The 22,725-nt window shown below is 39.1% G+C and overlaps 1 protein-coding gene across 6 annotated transcripts in view; it reads left to right on the plus strand.

The window, feature by feature from the left end:
* The window catches only part of DCLK1 (doublecortin like kinase 1), a 345,410-nt gene that overhangs the window by 21,959 nt on the left and 300,726 nt on the right, over window positions 1–22,725 (plus strand). For all 6 annotated transcript variants that reach the window (XM_053900268.1, XM_053900262.1, XM_053900264.1 and 3 more), the window contains exon 3: window positions 2,717–3,063. In XM_053900268.1, coding sequence (XP_053756243.1) covers window positions 2,717–3,063 — 347 coding nt within the window. The remainder of the gene's footprint in view (window positions 1–2,716; window positions 3,064–22,725) is intronic.

The raw sequence follows: 22,725 nt of genomic DNA on the forward strand, positions 1-22,725 counted from the left end.
ACTGATTTCTAATAATTTTGGTTTTTTAATTTTCGTTTCGGGCTTACTGCACAGTCAGGGTAATGCAGCCCCAGAGCAGGTGTCCACCTGTGTGGTTTTGTATTTGAGATCACTTTGACCTCTGTTATCTCGTTTGATCTTCACCACAGCCTGGTGAGATCAGTGGCCCCCAGAATAGCCTTCGTCTGATGGATGGATAAACTACCACTGAGAAGACTAGGGGACTTGTCCCAGGTCATGTGCATGGAGAGGCCAGGTCTTGAGAGCTCAGACTTGCAGTTTCCCATTGGAGCATTCGTGCTGTCTGTCCACAAAGCACCACTGTTGTTGCGACCCCCCACGCATAGGTTTTTGGTATCTACATAAATCTTGAGGAAAGCATAGTTGGGACCAGTGAAGGTGAATAGAAAAGGGGGTTGCTAAATTTGTACTAGGTGTACGTCTAGTGAGATATAATGTATAAACACACATTAGAGTGTTTTCTAAGAGCACTTACAGAGTAAATGTTTGATAACATGTATAACTGTGATTTTCTATTTTTGAAACCCTGGTTCCATTATTTTTATGTGAATACTTTATTCTGTGGCCTTGGATGCTTGCACTCGTAAGTTAAAAATAGGACAAGGATTTAGATAAAAGTAGATGGGCTGTTGCAGGATTAGTCCCAGGTCACTTTACCTGCATTTATGAAGGCTTTTTAGCGTTTTAACTGTTCTCTGTTACAAAGACTTACTAACACACAAAAAAGCCATTATAAAATCTTTAACTTCAAAATACTTTGATCTAACTTCATGAAATATATATATGTATGAAATATATACATATATACATATATATACGTATATATATATGGGATCAGTCATTTAATGATTTATCATCACTTGTTACATATGTTACTTCTTTTTTGTGTGAGCCACATCTACTTAATAATCTGATTCTTTTCATTAAACCATTCTCTGTTAAGGAGTCATTTTTAATAAAAATATAATGTAATTAATTTCTTTTCTTTTTTTTTACCCTGCTTTATTGAGGTATAATTGACAAAATTGTTAAGATATTTAAAGCATACCTCATGATGATTTGATATATGTATATATTGTGAAAGATTCTCCCCATTTAGTTAACTAACACGTTCATTGCCTTGTATATTTATCTTTTTTGTGTGTGACAACATTTAAATTCTAGTCTCTTAGCAAATTTCAATTATAGTATAGTGTTATAACCTGTAGTCACCGTATTATTCATTAGATCCTTGGACCTCATTCATCTTATATAGTTACATTTATTTTAGAGTCAGTTTCTGAAGCTACAGTTTATAAGTTAACCATTCTCAAGATCTTTTACCTATAAAGAAATATGAATTGGCCTTCCTAGAGTATGTAGATCACTGTGTTTGGCCGTGTGTAGATGGGAGGAAAGGAAGTGTGGTTATGTTACTGGACTCTGGACTCGGGTCCCTGGACCTACCACTGGTAGAAACGAGGCTGGACCCAAAATTTAAAAGCACCAGCAAGGCTTTATTGGGGCAACAGCTGCAGTTGAAGGGAGACACAGTCACAACAAAGGCGTCAGACTGGCTCCCCTAACAACCAGGGAAAGTTTTAAAGGAACGCAGGTGGGAAAGGAGCCAAGTTTAAGCATGTAGGGGTGGGGAAACACAGGGGCTTGGAGGTGGGGGGGAACAGGCACAGTTGACAGACCATGCTTCTTTATTCATATGTTTTGTTTGCTTGTTATGTCTCCACCTCTGGCTGTGATTTTTAGCATTGTAATGGGGTAAAGGTAACTGTTGGTCACTCCGTGGTCATCCTGCACAACAACCTGAGTTAGGGGTTAAGCTCAAACTGGTCTGGGTGGTTTGGGCCACTAGAGCTTTTGAACAGGCAGTCATTATTGCTTGAGGGTTGCTATGCCCGTCTGGTCTTTCGTCTGAGTTAAGAGCTACCTGGAAAGAAGAGCTTAAGGAAAAATATGGGACAGAGGTTGATGGGTACAAGAAGGTGAGCAGTAAAGGTCAAGTCTTGGGGGCTAGCTGGTGACAGTTACTTCACTTGCTTTCAGAATTTTACTTGACTTTACAAAATGCTTAGCACACACTCCAATCAAACTTATAAATTATATAGCTTTTTTTTTTTTTTTTAGATTTTTAAATTTGAGTATAGTTGACACACAATGTTACATTACTTTCAGGTGTACAACATAGTGATTGAACTTCTCCATACCTTATGTTAGGCTCACCACAAGCGTATCTAGCAACTGTCACCATACAATGAATCACGTAGCTATTTTAATAAGCTGTTTTCTGATCCACTTTCCATTTTCAAATTATGTTATTTACATTATTACTAAGTGTAGGTACCTCTGGTTTTGAAGTTTTCTGCAAGGATAAATACCCCAAATCCTAGAGAATACTTTGTTTTGAATTCAGTTTTATTTATTTCTGAGGTTTATTCAGTGTCAGTATTTCTTTCAGCAGTCGGAAAATGAAGTAAGGGAAGAATGATGATTTTTTTCCCTCCTAGGATATCAATCTGCTGTTGAACAGAGCCAGATTAGAAGTAGAAAATGTTTCTTTTCATTAAATGTTAATCATGCTTCCATTCTTCAAAAGTCACAAGTATTTCTCAGTTCTAGTAGAAAAGGAAAAATCAAAGACTAGAAAAAAGGAAATGAGTTTACCCTGGTGTAAATGTAAATATATTTCTCTCTTCCTTAGGAGAGAGCTATGTGTGTGGCTCAATAGAGCCCTTCAAGAAACTGGAGTACACCAAGAACGTGAACCCCAACTGGTCGGTGAATGTCAAGACCACCTCGGCTTCCCGGGCAGTGTCCTCACTGGCCACTGCCAAAGGGAGCCCTTCGGAGGTGCGGGAGAATAAGGATTTCATTCGGCCCAAGCTGGTCACCATCATCAGAAGTGGGGTGAAGCCACGGAAGGCCGTCAGGATTCTGCTGAACAAGAAAACCGCACACTCCTTTGAGCAGGTTCTCACTGACATAACTGATGCCATCAAGCTGGACTCGGGAGTGGTGAAACGCCTGTACACCCTGGATGGGAAACAGGTAAGAACGCTGTTGTGGAATGACCTTGACTTCACAGGGAAGAACCAGGGAATTGGGGGATCCATGTGCCTTGGTGGGGGGAGGGGATCTGAAACATGCATTATACTGAAGTGGAGGGAGTTGGGTCCTTTAGTCAGCAAATACATAGCTGTTGGCCTCAAACCAGACTGAGGATAGAGGTAGACAGGATTAACCATAAGCATAAAGTAAAATATCTTTCTCTGAAGCTTAAATGGTTACTCAACAGATTTCTGGTTTTTTTTTCCAGATATTAATTGCTTAACATAATGGTGCTGTTCAGCTGTCTATTTTCAATTTTTTTCGTGTAGTAATGTCTTATAGCCTTAAGCATGACTGAGATGTAAACTCTGACCATTAGCAAAAAATCTTATTTCCTTTCTTTGGCCGAAATAGTACTAAGAATACTTTATGTCTCATTAATGTTTGCTAGTGAGATTTATTTAAATTTTATAGATTTTTAAGTACATATGAAAGGAATGACATACTTCCATCTGAATGGCTTTAAGAGGCATATTTCTAGAATATTATACATCTTGTATTGAAAACATAATTTCGGAATCAACAATGAAGAGGAGGGGTGTTTCTTTAGCTATGGAATGGACACCAGTTGACTTGGATGAGGGGACGTATAAATGTGAGTTGCTCATGTGAACTTAAAGAGAAGTCTTGTGTGGACTTTTATAAAGGTTTGACAGAATCCTGATAGTGAGCTGAATATATATATACATATATATATATATATATATATATATATATGTATATATATGTATATATATAGTGTGATTTGCTGGTCATTCAGAGTTTATGAATGTCTTTTGTTTAAGATTATAATTTTTAGCACACTATCTTTCCCTGAAATTTAGTTTTTAATGTGGACCTGTCCAGGTGATTTTTAAAAATTATTTTGAGGTGTAATTTGAGTGATTTGTATGTAGAGTACATATTAAAATCAAACTACATTCATAAATGAAAAGGTTAATCTTTAAAAAAAATAAAAGGTCAATCTTTATTAAATAGAAGATTCATACAAGTTCTTGAAGGCTAACACACATTCAAATTTTATGAATTAAAAATAGATGCAATTACTAGAAAGAGTGTTAGTCATGAAAGAATTCCTCCCCTAGGGAGGCATTCAAATGCTCTAAATTATAAAATTCATTAGGAAAGAAGGAATATCTGCCAGTTGTTCATTTATATTCACCAATATTCTGCTTGTCTCATAAAACTTGTCTCCCCTAAGTGTAATGTAGATAGGAATTCTGAGAGATGAAATTCTCAGTCTTCTAGATCTAAGAGGGTGTTGCCTGAATGTCATTGATCAAAAAGTCCATTGCTGGTTTGTGAATTATAGCAACATAAGATAGCAAGGTTCACATTTAAACTTTGAAACCTTTCAGTGGTTCCCTTTGTAACGAGTTACTCAGCCATTTTGTAGTTCTGCATTTTTGTCTATTGGATTTTCCCAAGATGAGAGCTTACCTGTTTTTTTTTTTTTTTATTCTTTATTTATTTATTTTGAGAAAGAGAGAGAGAGAGAAAACACATGCATGCGAGAGCCTAAGTGGGGAAGGGGCAGAGAGAGAAGTAGAGAGAGAAACCCAAGCAGGCTCCGCACTGTCAGTGCAGAGCCCGACTCAGGGCTCAACCTCACGAACCGTGAGATCACGACTTGAGCCAAAATCAAGAGTAGGATGCTTAATGGACTGAGCCACCCAGGCGCCCCTGAGAAAGAATTTTCAAGTGAGTAATTTGTCCAGGAAATATCATCTGAAAGTTTTCTATGTATTTTTTTCTTGTAGTCATTCTGCTGATGGTTGCATTCGGCTGTTTGTCTGTGTGTGTGTGTGTGTGTGTGTGTGTGTGTGTGTGTGTGGCATTCAGTTTGCTGTTGTAGCATTTCCTCTGTTGTGGCATGTTCTCTTCATAGCAAGAGTGGTGAAAAGCTGCAGACGAATTGGAAGATAGAGTGGAAAGAATATAAAGACTTTTTGCTTGGGTTCCCAGTAGGAACAAAGATGCTTCTTCATGGACCCCAGGAGTCTTTAGAATCGTTTCTGCTCCAAAGGGAAATCTCCCCCCATGAGAGGTTTGTTAGAGTAGAATGCTTTGACAGTCTTGGCAGAGACCAAGGCTTGATAAGCCTCTGAGAATGAACCAGTTTTCTCCAAGCCTTCCTGTGGCACGATGCTCTGCCATGGTAGAGCGGAACCCCAAGCCAACCACCATTGTACCCTGCCCACTGTGGCATTGAGGTCCTGTCCTGTCAGCAGGACCTCATCCTTCAGCTCACGGTCTCACCTCTTTTGTTTGTTTGTTTGTTTTAATAGTGTAACAGCCCTCATATCATCTCCAAAAATGATATGCAAAACCCAATGACTAAAAAGCTTTTAAAGGTATTTTTTTTTGTATTGAGGAAATATAATTGTTTAAAAATTCAATAGCTTGAATGCTTGAAGTGACATAGTATAGAACAAGCGAATTGTAAGCAGGGATGGCTTTTCTCATTGCCTCAGTCAGCTTGTGGATATATCCACGGGATGGAAACTGGTGACTCTGGGTTGTTTGACAACAGAACAGGGGAAAATGAACAGTGAGAGCCCTTGCCTGCTGTTACATATGTTACCCAGGATGCGCACTGGAGCCATAGACCACATGCCGTTCTCACCTGTTCCTCCCATCACTTGGCCTCCTTGCTCTCTTGCCTTTGGGTGTGCTTTAAGCCCGAACCAAGAGTTCATTATACAGTGCCTTTTTTTTTTTTTTTGAGGTTTTTAGGCCGAGATAAGGAAATCAACATATTAGAAATGTGGTACCATGTAGAAAACATTTTGCAAGAAGCTGCAGTTTCCCCAGATGACTGTTGAGGTTCACAGCAGCCGGTTTGTGAGCAAACCCTATCCAATCATTTCACCTCTGTTCTTTATTCAGGGGCATTGAAGCTTCAGTAAAGGTTGCTGCACACACCTTTCAGAGCTCTGCCAGAACTCTGCTTCTCCTTCTCACACCTTTCAGGGGACCTCTGCTCACGGTGTGACCAGACCCTTTTGCCAGCAAGGTTAGGAGGTCAAGGAAATGGTTGCCTTGCCTTAATTTCAGTGATGCATTATGTACTGGGCCTTGATTAAGGGCCCCCAAGGAAGGAAAGAGGGCATTTTCTAGCTGAAGGTTGTAATCATATTCCTTCTCTCCATATCTAAAGGGAGCTTTTGCAGGGTGTGAGGATCTTTTCCTCTTGCCCCAGTCCAGGCTCTGTATATTGGGATTTTTCAGTGGGTTAGTCACTCACCCCACCAAGCATCTCTTCCCAGAGGTCATTTGGAGTGTGACTACTTTTTAAGTAATTAAAGTAAACCCAAAAGGTACAAGATTTGCTACAAAAGATACACTTGTGTATCTCCTGACTCCTTTTTTTGGAACAGCTAATCTGGCTGTCTTGAGCTGTTAAATCTTCCAAATCTGTGATTACTGAATCCTTTCTTGGAAATGTAAACAACAGCAAATCTTAGAACAGCTAGTGTCTAAGCAGACAATTTATACTATAAAAATCACAGATAAAGCATTTCCCAATGACCTCCCCTTCCCCACTGAAATATAGCAATGATAAACTCGATTGCTCTTTAAGTAGAAAACATATGCATGCACATCCCCATAGTATCTCCTTCTCAATATTGAAGATCCATACAAAATAGCAGCATACTTTAGTAGCAGAGGAGAAACTCAGTCAAGGATGTTATATTTTTATCTTACAGACATTTCACGTAGGTCATGCACTTTGTAAAATCCACCACTGCTAGCCTGCTAGAGTGAGCAAACAGCTTATTGTCTTCCTTATACAAAACACTAGGAATCACTGAGCTAAAGCAAGGTACTCATAAACAGATTTAGAATGATGAACTGTGAGAACAGACCTCATAACTGCCGTCTCAGTCTGTTTGGGTGGCTGTAACAAAAATGCTATACAGATTGGGTGGCTTATATACAACATAAATTGATTTCTCACAGTTCCAGAGGCTGGAGTCCAATGTCCAGATGCCAGTGGACTTGGTCTGGTGAGAGTCCACTTCCTGGTTCATAAACCATGCCTTTTGCAGTGTCCTCTGCAAAAGGACAGTCCTCTGCAGTGGCAGAACGGGCTAAGGAGCTCTTGGGACTCTTTTATAAAGGCACTAATCCCATGCTTGAGAAGTTTGCCCACATGTGCTAATCACCTTCCAAAAGCCCCACCTCCTAACACCATCCCCTTAGGCGTTAGATCTCAATGTATGAATTTGAGGGGGACACAAACATTCTGACTATAGTGCTGTGTACAGGAAATTCCAGTAGCTGTCAATAGTTAATCAGTTTCTACGTTGTCTCCTATCTTTTTTTTTCCCGAAAGAGCTTCCTTTATTATTTTATTTTTTATTTTAGAGAGAGAGAATGTGGCGGGGGGGGGAGAGGGGCAGAGGGAAAGAGAGCGAATCTTAAGCAAGCTCCATGCTCAGAATGGAGCCCGACTCAGAGCTTGATCCCACAACCCTGGGATGGTGACCTGAGCCAAAATCTAGACTCGGACACTCAACCAATTGAGCTACCCAGGCACCCTTCTCTGTATCTTTTGATCATTGAATCCCCTTGTTTATTATAAACACAAAGCTCAAAAGATGTTTGTAAATGAGTCATAATAATTGCAGCCATTTATTTTAGTTAATTAGTATAATGAGCTTACTGGAATTCAGGAAATGGTAATATGATCAACTGGAATCTGTCAGTCAGATACCACAAGATGGTCTTTGATGTTTTTCCTTTTGGTTTTTCATACCTTATTCTAATCTGAAGTAAGAATGAAATGGTCCAAACTTGAGTTTAGAGACCTTAGGACATTGCTTGCCCTTTCCAATTAAAAAAGTGGTACACGTTGCTACCACATCTGACATTGGCTAGAGCAATGAATGAGCATAGAAAATGTGAAGATCATAGGTTTTCAGATGAAAAGGAAGGGATTTAGGATGTAATAGGATTTGATTGGACTAGAAAATGATATTTTCTGTAGCTGTTGGTAATAGTGACTCCCCCCCCCCCTTTTTATTTTATTTTATTTTATTTTTTTTTTAATTTTTTTTTCAACGTTTTTAATTTATTTTTGGGACAGAGAGAGACAGAGCATGAACGGGGGAGGGGCAGAGAGAGAGAGGGAGACACAGAATCGGAAACAGGCTCCAGGCTCCGAGCCATCAGCCCAGAGCCTGACGCGGGGCTCGAACTCACGGACCGCGAGATCGTGACCTGGCTGAAGTCGGACGCTTAACCGACTGCGCCACCCAGGCGCCCCCCCCCCCCCCTTTTTAAAATAAAACTTCTGTGACTGCTCTAATTAACTTCTTCAAGCATATTTAAAAGCCTTCATTCTTGGGAGACAGATTTTTTTACTATATGATTTGGAATGTTATCTGTGTTGTGAAAGTGAATGGAACACCTTTTAGTTTTGTTTGCAATTGATATAAAAACACAGTTGATACAAGTAATTTAGTTTACACTTTAAAATGTGAAATTAAAATTTTTTGCAAAAGCTCAGAGCACATGTTAAACCATCTTCATGATTTGTTAGAACTCTGAATTGATGGAAAGTCTTAGCCATTTTCAAAGAAAAAGGAGCTTAAGAGTAATTATGGTACTTCAGTTAGAGAATTAAGGTGTCCAGGATAGTATGTGCTATTTTAGGTTATATACCTTTTGTTGCTATTTAGGATTTATAAGCTACATCTGTCCTTACATAGATATTAATTCCCCCAAATAGAGAAGAGTTAAGTCCTTTTGTTCCGGCTGAGCATATCTGATAATGTAATTAATTATGGGTTCCTGTGATGTATATTTTTCAGGCTTACATTAGTCTTAGCAAAAGTCAGTTTTCTGTAAATCGAATATGAATTTGCTATAAATGAATTCTAAGTTCCCCTGTGTCCTACTCTAGAACTGAAGATGTGTTCCTTGGCCCTCCTCTCTGGTATGCTGAACGTGCTTTGGGCACTTTCACAAGACTATGGACTTGGGATCATCTCCTAGAGGTGACTTCTGCTTTGCAAAAGCATAAAGCCCTGATTTGGCCTGTGAGTCTCCTGTGCCCTTAAGGAGCATGTTGGAGTGATACAAAGAACTTGGACTTTAGAGTCAGTGGGGCCTGCACTCAGATTTCAGTCTGAGAAATCTCATTGGATCTAGTTTCTTGTGCAGGTCTGGAAAATCAACTTAGTTCCTCACTTTATTGATCACTGAAGCTAAAAAAATTCAGTACATTGAATTTACTTGTAATGAGGAAATCTGCTTAGGTATGCTGTAATTTAAGCACAGGTATGTGAAGTAACATAATATGGAGGAAGAACACTTGTTTTTATAGACTAGTTTCAAACACCTCATTGTCTGTCCTCAACCCTTGGAATCTATTCTTCCACTGGGGAGAGTTAAGTCTCTGCTTTGTGTTATAACCATTCGTGCACTTGTGTAAGACAGAAACATCCTAGGGAAAGAAGGCAATGCTTTATTGACTTCTATATTCTTGGCTATCCTTATTAGATGCTTAATATTTATTAAATGACATTTCTTTTTTTTTTAAGCTTTAATTTAATTCCAGTTCTTGTCTGTGCAATGGGAATAATAATAATACCTGCTTTATTAGGTATCTCGAGGATTAAATGAAATAAGCCACATGACAAAACTCAACACTGTGGTAGGTATTCAAGTATCAGTATTTATTATACCTGAAAAGCTGAGGGTGAATTGTTTTTGAAAAATAAATCATATTTTAAATGTGTTGAAGGAATTTTTTAAAAATTATCTTTTTAATTGTGACTTCTCACATGAAAATGCTTCATACTATAATGAGAACAGCATGGAATTTAAGATAAGATACTTCTGAGATCAGATTCTGACTTTTTCAGTCATTGGCTGTTTGGCCTTTTGCAAGTCAATTGAATTCTCTGAATCTCAGTTTCCTCCTTAAAATTTTTTTAAAGATTATTTATTTACTTTGAGAAAGAAGGAGAGAGAGAACACAAGTGGAAGAGAGGCAGAGAGAAAGGAGAGACACAATCCCAAGCAGGCTCTATGCTGTCAGAGTAGAGCCCGATATGGGGCTCGAACTCATGAACCGTGAGATCATGACCTGAGCCGAGATCAAGAGTTGGATGCTTAAATGCCTGAGCCACCCATGGCCTCTTAGTTTCTACTTTAAAATGGCAATAATAGTGCATACCTCACAATATTGGTCGGATAATTAATTAAGATAATATGTATGCAAAGGCCCTGGCTTGACTTATGGTAGGTCCTCCATAAATATTAGTCCTTCTCCTTTCTGCTGTCTTATTCCAGGCTTTTTTAAAAGTACAGGACATTTATAGTTGTATAATTTTGTCAATATAGGGTTAGTCATTCTGCGTTGTTTCCATTGCCTGTACTGTAACTAAAACTACTAATGACTCTATTTTTATCGTTCCATTTATTGTCAGTCAGTTGTGGATGTAACCCAGATATTATTTTCTTCACCTGCTTCTCTTCAGTTGTACCAGTTATTCCTTAAGGGTATCTTATCAGTGACCCATTATATCAATATAGTAATATTACCATTATTATTACTATCAGTGCTTGAACACCTGCGTGCCTGGTGCTCTGGGGTAGTTGCTATATGTATACTTATCTCACTGAATCTGCAAAGCAAGAACCTTCTCGTTTGTCAAGATTCATTTCAAAGGTAGCCTCATCTATAACACATTTCTTGACTTAACTCATGTAGAACTGACAGTTCCTCTCCTTGGGAGAGGGCTCTGTTCCTGTCCATTGTAGATGGCCCTACAATTCTTGATCGTGCTGGCCTGTTGACAATTGTTATGCCTTCTCTTCCCCTTTAGAATTTACAGGATGCGGCTAGGGAAGGTATCTTCTCGGCTTCTGAATCTCAAGGGCCTGACCGGATAAATGCTTGTTCAATAAATGACTGAATAGCTAACTGACTGGGCGACTGACCAGTTTGTCATGTGCTACACATTTGGCATTAGACATTGCTTCCAGTGTTCTGTGAAGTACGGGTCATGGCCATTTAGGAACCCAGTGGTCACCCCAGGCTGTGGCTGTGTGTTGCTATCAGCGACGGTGGTGCTCTCGGCAGTGGAAACTACAGATTGTAAGGTGCTCATCATGGTGCTGTTTTCTAGCTCAGGCTCCTGCTTCATTAAAGACGCTAGGATAATTAAAAAAAAAATCATCTGCCAATTTTAGAGCATTTCCTCTATTGAAAGAACTTTTATCCTGTGGGAAAACAATAGATATTCTGTTAGAAAATTTTCACTGTCTGAGTCAGGAGAATTGCTCTACATTTTCCTGAGATTGCCTTAGCCATCCGGTGAATAAAGAGCTAATCAATATGTCCTATGGATTTAATAATTGGTGACAGGCCAATAAGAGATTCACATGAATAGCACCTGGCCCAATTATTGCAGAGATACAAACGTACAGTGTTCAAGGGTGTTTGTGGTGGTCGAGGACAGTATGTTACAGCAGATTTTTCTGATTAGTTTAAATCCTTGAGACTAAATTATGTGAAAGAAAACAGTTTCAGATATTAAATGGAACTTAAAATACCCCATTTTAAATCTGAACTATCTTGTAAACAACATGCCATAGAAACAAAGGGACAGATGGGAGATTTATCTCTTAATTGGCTTTTTCCATTACAGGATTAGTATAGATCATTGTAAAGAATTTTGAAGTAAATGAGAAAATAAATATTAAGATAAAATGGCTCACAGTCTCGTTGAGAAGATGGTACTCATTAATATATTGTCTTTATTTCCTTTTCTTTAAAAAAAAATTCAGATCCTACTCTGCTTATGATTTGGTCTCTTGCTTGTCATTTCAAATGACACCCTGTACATTCATGTAGGAAATGTCTTGAAATTATTAAGCCATTTCCTCTCTAACTTTGTTGCTTAATTGCACAAGTTGTCTAGTAGGCTTTCCTCTTTAGTGGCTCATCTGCACAGCTTCTATTCGTGTTGTGACTCATGGCTGAGAGTAGCAATGTTCTAAAGTCAGACTGAAAAGCAAACATGGAGCGGTGACTCTTGAGATGTTGTTTAATGCAACCAGTTATTGGAGGTTAAGAGTATCTCAGAATTCATCCTCACTGTCTAGAACCCTCTTGGAAAAAAACTGTAGACATTTTCCAAAGCCTCTCTGATGAAAGAAGTCTAGGATTCTTCCATAAATACCAGATAACTTAGGTTTCTTAGGTCAATGGGAGCACAATCACCAATGATCCTTTATGATTCTTTCCCGGAGGAAAAAACCCAGGTCATTTTCTTTCTGTGCCAGATCATTTCTGCTTTGTGTTGTAACCATTTGTGCACTTGTGTAAGACAGAAACATCCTAGGGAAAGAAGACAATGCTTTATTGACTTCTATATTCTTGGCTATCCTTATTAGATGCTTAATATTTATTAAATGACTTTTTTTTAGTTTTAATTTAAATTCCAGTTAGTTAACATAGAGTGTAATATTAGTTTCAGGTGTACAATAGAGTGATTCAACACTATGCGGTACCTGGTGCTCATCGCAGCAAATACACTCCTTAATCCCCATCACCTATTTTTACCCATTTGCTATATCCCCACTCTGATTAACCATCAGTTTGTTCTCTATACTGAAGAGTCTGCTTCTTGGTTTGCCTCTCTCTTTCTTTCTTTCTTTTTTTTAAAAATTTTCTCCTTTGCTCGTTTGTTTTGCTTCCTAAACTCCACATATGATTCTTGATTTTGATTTGTGGCTCAAATTCTGATATGTACAATCACAGGACTTTAGGGCTGGGAGTGCCACTAGGAGAGATTGCTCTGCTCTTTCTTTTTCTCTACTTGGAAGACCATAAACTAAACTCACCTTGGCAGGTAGTAGGATAAAATCAGCATTTTATTTTTAGAAAATCTCTTAGGAGGAAAATAACTCAAGGTAAGCATTATCTTTTAAAAAAGGTAGGCATTTAATGTATTTTCAGAATAATAGTACGGGAACTGGTGTGCACTTTCAAAGTAATAGTATGGGAACGGACAACTAGTTATACAACAGAAACAAGTTGTAAAAAGCCCTGCTGTATGCTCAGGTAAATGCTTCACCCATATTCTTAAAAGCATTGCTACCAACAGTGGTCTGAGGACAGTGGCAGTAATGCCACCAGAGAGCTTGTAGAAATGCAGACTCTCAGGCCCCACCCTAGACCTAGTGTATCAGAATCTGCATTTTAACCAGATCCCCATATGATCCATATTCACATTAAAGATGAGGAAGCACTGCTCAGGCAACTAAGCAGTACAAATGGAACATTAATACAAAGACCTAAGGATGATAAATCCAGGCTGTTACCTGGTAGATGGAATTAAACACTAATTTTAGCGTATTTAGCAGTTGTATTTGCATATCCTGAGCATCGATGTTAACATCAAATAGCAAGATATGCTCACCATCCACAATGTTCTGGAAAGCAGCCAGACTCTTAGTACGAAATGTGTGCCCACTGCAATCTAGCCCCAGTGGGCTGCCTGTGTGTGAAGGATGGGTAACTTCCTATATGGAGAATGATTGAAAGTTAAGAGGTTCAGAAAGGGCTGAGCAATTACTGTGGAAATGCTGATCCTGATGAGAGATTGATGCACATGGCTGCCACAGGGTCCATATGCATGCTGTTAGAAGTTATCTGTATGTTCTCCTCAATAGGCTGCACAGATTTAATATTTTCCTCATGGTTTTTCTGAATGACTTCCATGGGAATGATTGGAAGTCATTAAAACTCTTCCTGAGAGTTGATTTTAGGTCTCCAACTGTTGTCAGGCAGAATTCCTATGCATGGGAAAATTCTCAACATGGAAAATGTCCAGAAGAACATGGAGAAATTCTTAATATGTGCAGGGAATGGAGGGTAACTTTTGGAGGTAATTTCTGGCTAGCATGCCTCAGGATTTAATGGCCAAGAGTCTTATGTATCACAGACTCAGCTGCTGGGAACAATGGATGGGGTAAACTGGTGTGCAACAATCACCTAGCAATCAGAATTGGAGTGTTTTTCTTATAATGCCGCCTAGGAGGTTAAGAGACTGAACAGATGTACTCTACTCAATTCAGCTCTTGGCTGGCTATGATTGTATACTACTTAGGCAGATATGGCTATTTCAAATAGCCACACAATGCCCAGTGACCCCATCAACAGTGACTTCTTTGAATGGGAAGTTAAACTCTATCTCTGGGGTTATGGCTCCAAATATTGGAGGGAAAAATCTCTAGAAATAAATGGAGTGTCTCTACAGAGAACCAATAGAAAGTTCATTTTTGTAAATTGGTTGATGCCGTGGCTCTGGAAAAATAAAATTACATATTTCTTAAGACTTTTCTGGGATTGGTGTGCTATGAAAGGAGTAGCATGGACATGTTGGGCCATTTTGTCTTTTTAGTAATATCATTATTTTATTCTACAACAAAAATTCCTTTTTTAACAAGTTTATTTCTTTTGAGAGAGAGAGAGGGACAGAGAAAGAGAGAGAGAGAGAGAATTTCAGGCAGGCTCCATACTGTCTGTGCAGAGCCTGACATGGGGATCGATCCTACAAACTGTGAGATCATGACCCGAGCCAATATCAAGAGTTGGACACTTAACTGACTGAGCCATCCAGGCACCCCTACCCTGTGTATTTAAATTAGTATATATTTCTGTCTCTGATGCTTCTCTCATATGGAAGGATCTTACTGTAAATGACCCCACTGTAAATGGATTCTGTTCATCTGGCTTTTCATTTGTCCTGTTTGCCTTATAGTTTGGCTTAACACCAGCTGAAGAAAGTGTGTCAGACTAATTCTGGGATGTAGCACCAGAATTGCCAGCAGATGAGCAATATCACATTGTGTAATGAATCGAAGCTTGGAAGATATTTTCTGTTAAAACAGCTGGAAACAGTGGGCATGAGCACTGCTGAGTAATTGGCTTTCCAGTAAGGTACAGGACTGGAGATGTCCCTGGGTGTGAGGTTTTGTAGAAAATAAAATTGAGAGAGTAAAATTGTCTGTATATGAAACCCAACCCAGGATAACAACATCAACAAGAATAGAGCAGCAGCTAGCATTCTTGAATGCTTACTTTATTCCAGGCCCTCACGAAGTATTTCCCTTTTCCCATTTCAACAGAAGTGTGTAATCGATACCATTGTGATCTCCATTTTATAGGTGCAGGAATGGCATTGGGGGGGGCGCGGTGGGGAGATAGGTAGCCTACCCATGTGGTTAATGTGTGATCTAGGCTGATCTACACTCTTAACCACGATGCTGTATCTGGCTTTATAGGGTGTTAAAAAATGTTTTGAGTATATAAAATTCACATGCATCCTTTTTTTTTTTTTTTGTAAGAATGCTCATGATTCATTCTGTGTAATCTACTTTACCCATTGGAGTTTAAAAATACTTCCCTTCTGAAATTATCAAATCCTAGTGATCTGTCAATATTAAAGCTTGAGTGGGTTGCTAAAAGAGTAGTAAATGTTGAGAAAGCTCCTGAAATGTCTTGCTTCAGTTTCTTCTCAGTTTGTCTTCCTATTTTCATTGTTAGTTATGAAATTAATCCATTTCCAGTAACTTTTAAAAACATTTAAGACTGTTTTTTAAACTGTCATAGAGATTTCTATTCCCAACAATGGAAAAAGAACATTCTTAATGTAACTCATCACCAAAATGTACAACTCTTTTATAGAATGGGATTATTGCTGAATTTTTACACACGTCAACTTGAAAAAATATTTATAGCTTCATTAAGGTATAACTTATATACTATAACATTTACTCATTGTAAGTGTACTTTTCAATGACATTTAATAAACATAGTAGTGCAGCCATTACCACATCCAGTGTTAGGACACTTTCACCACAAGAGGTTCCTCATATGCCCACTTGCCGTCATTGCTCACTCCCACCTCCAGCCCAGCAACCACTGATCTGCTTTTAAATTGCCTCAGCTTTTAAATATTGACCTCATCTTTCAATATGCATTTCATAAAAGACTCACTTTTACCCCTGAAGTCATGTGTATAATTACGGATTTACCAAGTACATCATTCTTTAACCTTTTACTGTGATTTTCATCCTCTGCAGCTCAGTGTGAATAGTCTGGGTTTCACTGAGGTTTTATAAGTAACTTACAGCAGAGAAGATTATGCAGCCCGTTTTAGCACAGTGAACCACTTATTATCTTTGCACTCTTTGCACATATGGCATTTCTGAATTAATTCCAAACTTAGGCAACTAAGAGGAAAAACATTGAATGTTCATGGCAGGATGGAGTATTACTTGATGTCCTCCAGTGCCCCATGGGTGTGCCTCCAGGGTCTGCTCTGCACTCCTGCCTTCTGCATGCTCATTTGGCAACACTTTGCTACAGTCCAAAATACCATTTATAGGCTGATTAGATTGCAATTATATTAACATATTTCAAGCTGTATATCTTTTTGCTCTTCATAGTTAAAATACGCTTTCCATGTGCTCTGTCTGTTTCTTGGGTGAGATGCAATTATTTTGTGATCTCTCTCTTCCCCTCTTCATGGTGGTTTTCCCTCTTGTCCTTTTATCACTTTACTATTCAAGATCTTTGAGGACTTTTTTATTACTTGGTTCTCTCTTAAGGAAGGAGACTTCATTGTGAATTCCAATATCCTGCCCTACAGTAAAGCTGCACCTGGGGAGATTCTGTTCATTGAACCATCGTTGAATGCCTTTGTAATTCAGTGTTCAGCTGCTACTGGCTTTTGGAGTCAGAGAGATTTATATACTCACTATAATATTTACATACATATATTTATATCATGTATTGCTGTTCAAGGGCATCTCTAAACCCAAAAACAAATCTTAGTCTCCCTGTGAGGCTTCTCACAGGGTGGGGTTGGTGCCTGGCCAAGATCCAAAGGCCCTGGGCTCATTTCTAGGCACGATTTTGAGGTTGATGAGACGTTCAGGTTGCTCTCTAGGATTTTTTCACCTTCTTACCTTCTTGGTGATCTGCCCATCCACAGAACCAAAGGATATAGAGTGGTAGACAGCTACATTGGAGAGAATCTTATATAGAAAACCCTTTACAGAGGCACCTGGGTGGCTCAGTTCGTTGAGCATCTGACTTCAGCTCAGTTCATGATCTCACAGTTGGTGGGTTCAAGCCCCACATTTGGCTTGCTGCTGTCAGCTCAGAGCCTGCTTAGGATCCTCTGTTACTCTTTCTCTCTGTCCCTCCCCCACTCACGTGTGTGTGTGCGTGTGTGTGCGCGTGCACACGCGCCCGTGTGTGCTCTCTCTCAAAAATAAATAAACATTTTAAAAAAAGTAAAACCCTTTACCACTGGTTTACAGCTTTTAAGGCCCCCCCTTTATTGGCCAATTCTCTTTACATACTAAGCTGGATGGTCTTTATTATAATTCCCTTTAACTGAAGCTAAACAACAAAGAACAACAATAACAAAATGAAAAAAGAGGACTAATTCCAGTGATTTAAAGCAAATCAAACCCGTGTATCTTTAACTGAGTTTTTCTTGTTTCATCTGCAACAGTAACTCTTAAATTTGGGGGATCACATTCCCCTTTGAGACTGTTATGAATGCTGTGACCTGGGAACACTAGCCCCAAGAGAGCTGCTCTTCACAGGGGAGGTGGCACTTAATTTTTCTATTACCTGCTTATCAGTGTTCAGTCTTTTATTTATGCATCCTTTTTGGGGAGTTTATGTTTTTGATATTTACGCATCCAGTGACATACATCAAATCTTGTTTTAGGTCACTTTTAATTTCCTTGCATTTAGTAATGATTTCCTGAATGCAGCTAGGAGATTGAGCCCAGAAAGAGAGATGAGAGGGTAAATTGCACCACTTGTAGTCTTGCATGCCTTTGGTTACCCAAAGAAATTTCTGGTTCTTGACAAAACATTTCCTATTCACAGAGGGATTATTCAGTTCAGTTGGGTATTGGTTTGCTTTCTTTCACTTCTTTTTTTTTTAAGTTTTTATTTGTTGAGAGAGAGAGAGAGAGAGAGAGAGAGAGCGAGCATGCAGCATGAGTGGGAGAGGGGCAGAGAGAGAGAGAATCCCAAGCAGGTTCCACTGTCATCACAAGGAACCTGACGCAGGGCTCAATCTCGTGAACTGTGAGATCATGACCTGGGCCGAAATCAGGAGTTGGTTGCTTAACCTACTGAGTCACCCAGCGGTCCCTTTCATTTGCTTCTTCACCAAAACAAAAAATTTTGTGCTTCTGTACAAAGGAAGACACAACATAGGCTCCTTCTTCATACCGTCTCTGCTTTTTCTTTTCCTTTTTCTTTCACACTTTAATTTTTCCCTCTCTTTTGAGCCCTTAGTTTGTTTGAGATCATCTCATTTTTCTCCTCATAGGATTCTTTCACTTCTAGGAAATCATATTTCTGGCCTTAAGTCCCTCCCCCCCTTTTTGTTTTTTACAACAGATGTTCTCCAGGGCTCTTCATTTTGTCCTGGACAACACACTTTCAAAATGGTTAAGTGCTTCCTAGCTGATGCTTCTGGAAGCCCTTAGGGAGCTCGTGAATGTGTTCCAGTAAAGACGTTTGTTTTAATGTCTTAAAAAAAATGCAAACATATTTGCTGCTTAAAAACTTTACCCTTAAAAAGGAATCAATTTTCGGGGCGCAAAGGTGGCTTAGTTGGTTAAGCGTCAGACTTCGGCTCAGGTCATGATCTCACGGCTCGTGAGTTCGAGCCCTGCATCGGGCTCTGTGCTGACAGCTCGGAGCCTGGAGCCTGCTTGGGATTCTGTGCCTCCCTCTCTCTCTCTCTCTACCCCTCCTCCGCTCATGCTCTGTCTCTCTCTGTTTCAAAAATAAATAAAGATTAAAAAAATTTTTTTAAAGGAATCAATTTTAGAGCCACCGAGTGTATGTCGGGTAGCCTTGCATAGTAGTTAGTGGAGATCAGGGAAGAGTCCTCATGACCTGTTTCTGAGTTAGCTTATGATTCAACGAACTACTATGAGTTTTCGACCATTATATAGCTTTGAACTGGCTTTGTTCCAAGCCATATATTGTTAAATTTATATTCATAATGAACTATTGGTTAAGTATAGAAAGTTAGTAAGGAGCAGAATATAAAGCAACGATAATGCCACTTTTTATATAGTACACTGAGGTGTTTCGAGTACTTTAGAAAGTAACATTCAAAAGGAAATGTAATGATAGTTTTATCCAGTTTAATTTTTATTTGCTGAGATTAAAACTGTTGGCTTTGACCATTATTAAATAGGATGATATTTTTTGGTACAAAATGTAAATTAGGTCATAAAGGCAGATTTTTGTTTTTTGTAACATATATTTTAATTTGTCCCCATTTTAATATAGAGCTAACTCTTATACGAAACAAGATAGAGTCATTTTTCGTGATCGATTATGTATTTGCCTTACACATTAAAGTTACTTTGAAACATGTACCACAGGTTGGTTGGGAAAAACAAACTTTGTCTTCATATTTCATAAATATTATCCAAATTCTAGTGTCATTTTTTATTTACATGAAAACATTTTATTTAAAATAACAATCATTCAAAAATATCAAAATTATTTAAAAATTTTTTAGGGTATTCAAGAGGTTGAATAGTTCTAGAAAGAGATTCCTGGGGGAAAATGGGTTGGTACATGGTAATTCTTTATAGAGAGGTGGTTGAATGTTGGGGACTTAATAACACCTTGGGCATATCTTGGACCTCAGTGTCTCTAACATGGTACTTTGATTTTATCAGATGTTTGGTAAATGTTTATTCATTAAAGGCATTTACATTTGACATGCGATACCTTAATCATATAGTACTGTTTTTATTTAAAAAATGGAAGTCATACTATGATACATGGAAAGTTAACTAGGTGGCTGGTAGCCAATATGGGAACCCTCAGCTTCAAGATTCATTATAGCAAGATATTCTTCCACAGATCCCAAGACCCAGTGTTAGTGAATGAGGTATTGGTTTTATACATGTGGTGACTTTGTCAGTCTTTTGTTTTTCTTAAAGTTTATTTATTTATTTGGAGAGAGAAAGAGAGAGAGAGAGAAGGAGAGCACAAGGGAAGGGCAGAGAGGGAGGGAAAGAGAGAGAGAACCCACACAGGCTCCGTGCTATCAGCGTGGAGCCTGACATCGGGCTGGAACCCACGAACCATGAGATCATGGCCTGAGCCCAAACCAACAGTCAGAGGCTTAATCAACCGAGCCACCCAGGCACTCCTGACTTCTAAATGAAAAATATACCTACTTTATTATTCCAACTTGCCAATCTTTTCCAAATAAGGTACACTGCCAACTTTAAAAGTCAGCTATGTGGGCACTCCTGCCTCCACTGTTTTCAAGTAATAGTAATGTAAACCAATTACATATTGAAGGTTTGATATAGAAGTTAAGAATTTCAAGAACCCTTCATGACTCATTGTGTTAATAGTTTCTATCCCTTATAGTCAATAAGGTCTAATTATGAGGGATGTTTAGCAATACTGTCCTATCTGCAGCCACTTTTTTCCTTGACTTATCTTATTTTCAAGGTCTCTTTTATTCAGTTCATGCCTATTTTGTGCGGCCTGGACCCTTGACCAGTATTCATGAGATGTTTAGAAGGTCGAATTTATAGAATTTCGGGTCTGGTTAGATGTGGACAAGGGGAGGGAGAAGTGAAGAAGACGAAAAGGAAAGAAAAGGCAACTCCGGTGAATGAAGGCTCTGCTTTAGGCTGTAAAGTGGAGAGCGGTGGTAGTAAAAGGTACATAATAGAATATGCATAAGACCTGCTGACACGTGGTCAGCAATTCGCTGTGTGCTAGAGACTGTGTTCAATGCTTCATATGCATTATTAAATAAAATCTCACACTAACCTGATGAGGTAAGTTCTGTTTTTTTTTTTTTTCTCTAGATAGATGAGGAAACCAAACTTTAGATGGGTTGTATATCATACGTTCAATATAACACAATTAGAAAATAACTTAAGACCCAGAACTCTACATACCCTTGCCTTCCAGTGGGGAAAATGAAGCAGGCGTGGAGTTGTGTATAGTCAATGGTATCACATGCTGCCAAGTGATTAAACAAAGTAAAGTCTGCGGAATATTGGCAAGTAGCACAGATAGAGGACGTTCTAGGCAGAGGGAACAGCGTGTGGTAAAAGCCTGGGGTAGGAAAGCAAGGGGTTGGCCTAGAATGATGATGGCCGTATTGGATTTGGGGAGGGTTGCTCTCAAGGATATAAGAAATAGGAAGATAGTGAAGTAAGAAAAAGTAGGTGGAACGGGATAGCAGTGGAGAGGCATGGGTAGGTCGTGGTGAGAATGGGAAGAGGGATCCAGATGAATAAGACGTAACAACTTTCTTAGTGTCTATGTTGAGTGCTTTATCATATGGAACACTTCACACTAGGAGAGGTGGCTGTCTTCCTTATCGACCCCAATTTACGTATTACACATGTATGTAACTGGGAAGTGTGGTGACTGAAAGAAATTTTCTAGATTCACTTTGTAAACATACAGAGAAGCAAACAGAAAATGTTACTCTGAAGTTTGGGTTGGCATTTTCCATTTTTATGGCCAAATATAGATGAGACATCTCTGTAATTAGACAGTGAGCAGCCCTGTCAGGCAATAGATACAACATCTCCAGCTGTGAGAATTTTTTTTAATGTTTAGTTTTGAGAGTGAGAGAGAGTATGCACTGTGCATGAACGGGAGAGGGGCAGAGAGAGAGAGACAGACAGAATCTGAAGCAGGCTCCATGCTGTCAGCACAAAGCTCCAATGTGGGACTTGCACCCACGAACTGTGAGATCATGACCTGAGCTGAAGTCAGACGCTTGACCGACTGAGCCACCCGTGTGTCCCACCAGCTGTGAGAATTTTTATCAAGAAAGCCTTGAATATCCAGACCCAAACATAAGTATTTTCCGTTTTGTCTCTGTCTTTCACCAGACCAGTAATGCTGAATGCCTTTCCTTCCCACATCAGTAAACCTACAACTGTTACGTCAGCCCATTCTGAAGGCCAGACTGCCTTAGAGTGCTTTGTAGGGCATCTGACAGTTTATCAAGCTAAAGTGCATTACAATTTTTTAACAGCAATACGTTGTCGATATGATGGCTCATTCCCACAAAGCGTGTGGCACATTTGGGGACTATGGTAATTGAAAAAACACAATCCGGATTACTAAAATTTGTTAATCCTCTCCGGTTTGACTGCAGTAATGATAAGTCACCAGCAGAGTAAAAAGCTTTGGTTCTATCATGCTGATAAGTGGAGATCAAAGTGTTATCAGCCTTTCCCACTAGCTGCTGGAATCACTCCTGTACCGGAGGAAACGTGATTTTGCCTTGTTTCATATTTTAGTGGTTGGAGAGAAAAAAAAAAACAAATTGGGCTAGCTGTTATTGGTGTGTGTGGCAAGAGTCAGTGCCTCAGAAACAAAAAGGAAGCTAGAGAAACTAAGTGACCAGAATTGCCAGTTGTATGCTTCTTTGTACAGAGGGGAAAAAAAAAGGAAAGAAAAGAAAAGAGAAAGTGCCTTTGCCAGAGAATTGAGGTGGGAGGAGGCAGGTGACGGGAAACTTGAAG

The sequence above is a fragment of the Panthera pardus genome, unplaced genomic scaffold (genome assembly GCF_024362965.1).
Source record: "Panthera pardus isolate Hobbes unplaced genomic scaffold, ASM2436296v1 HiC_scaffold_1, whole genome shotgun sequence".
Lineage (NCBI taxonomy): Eukaryota > Metazoa > Chordata > Mammalia > Carnivora > Felidae > Panthera > Panthera pardus.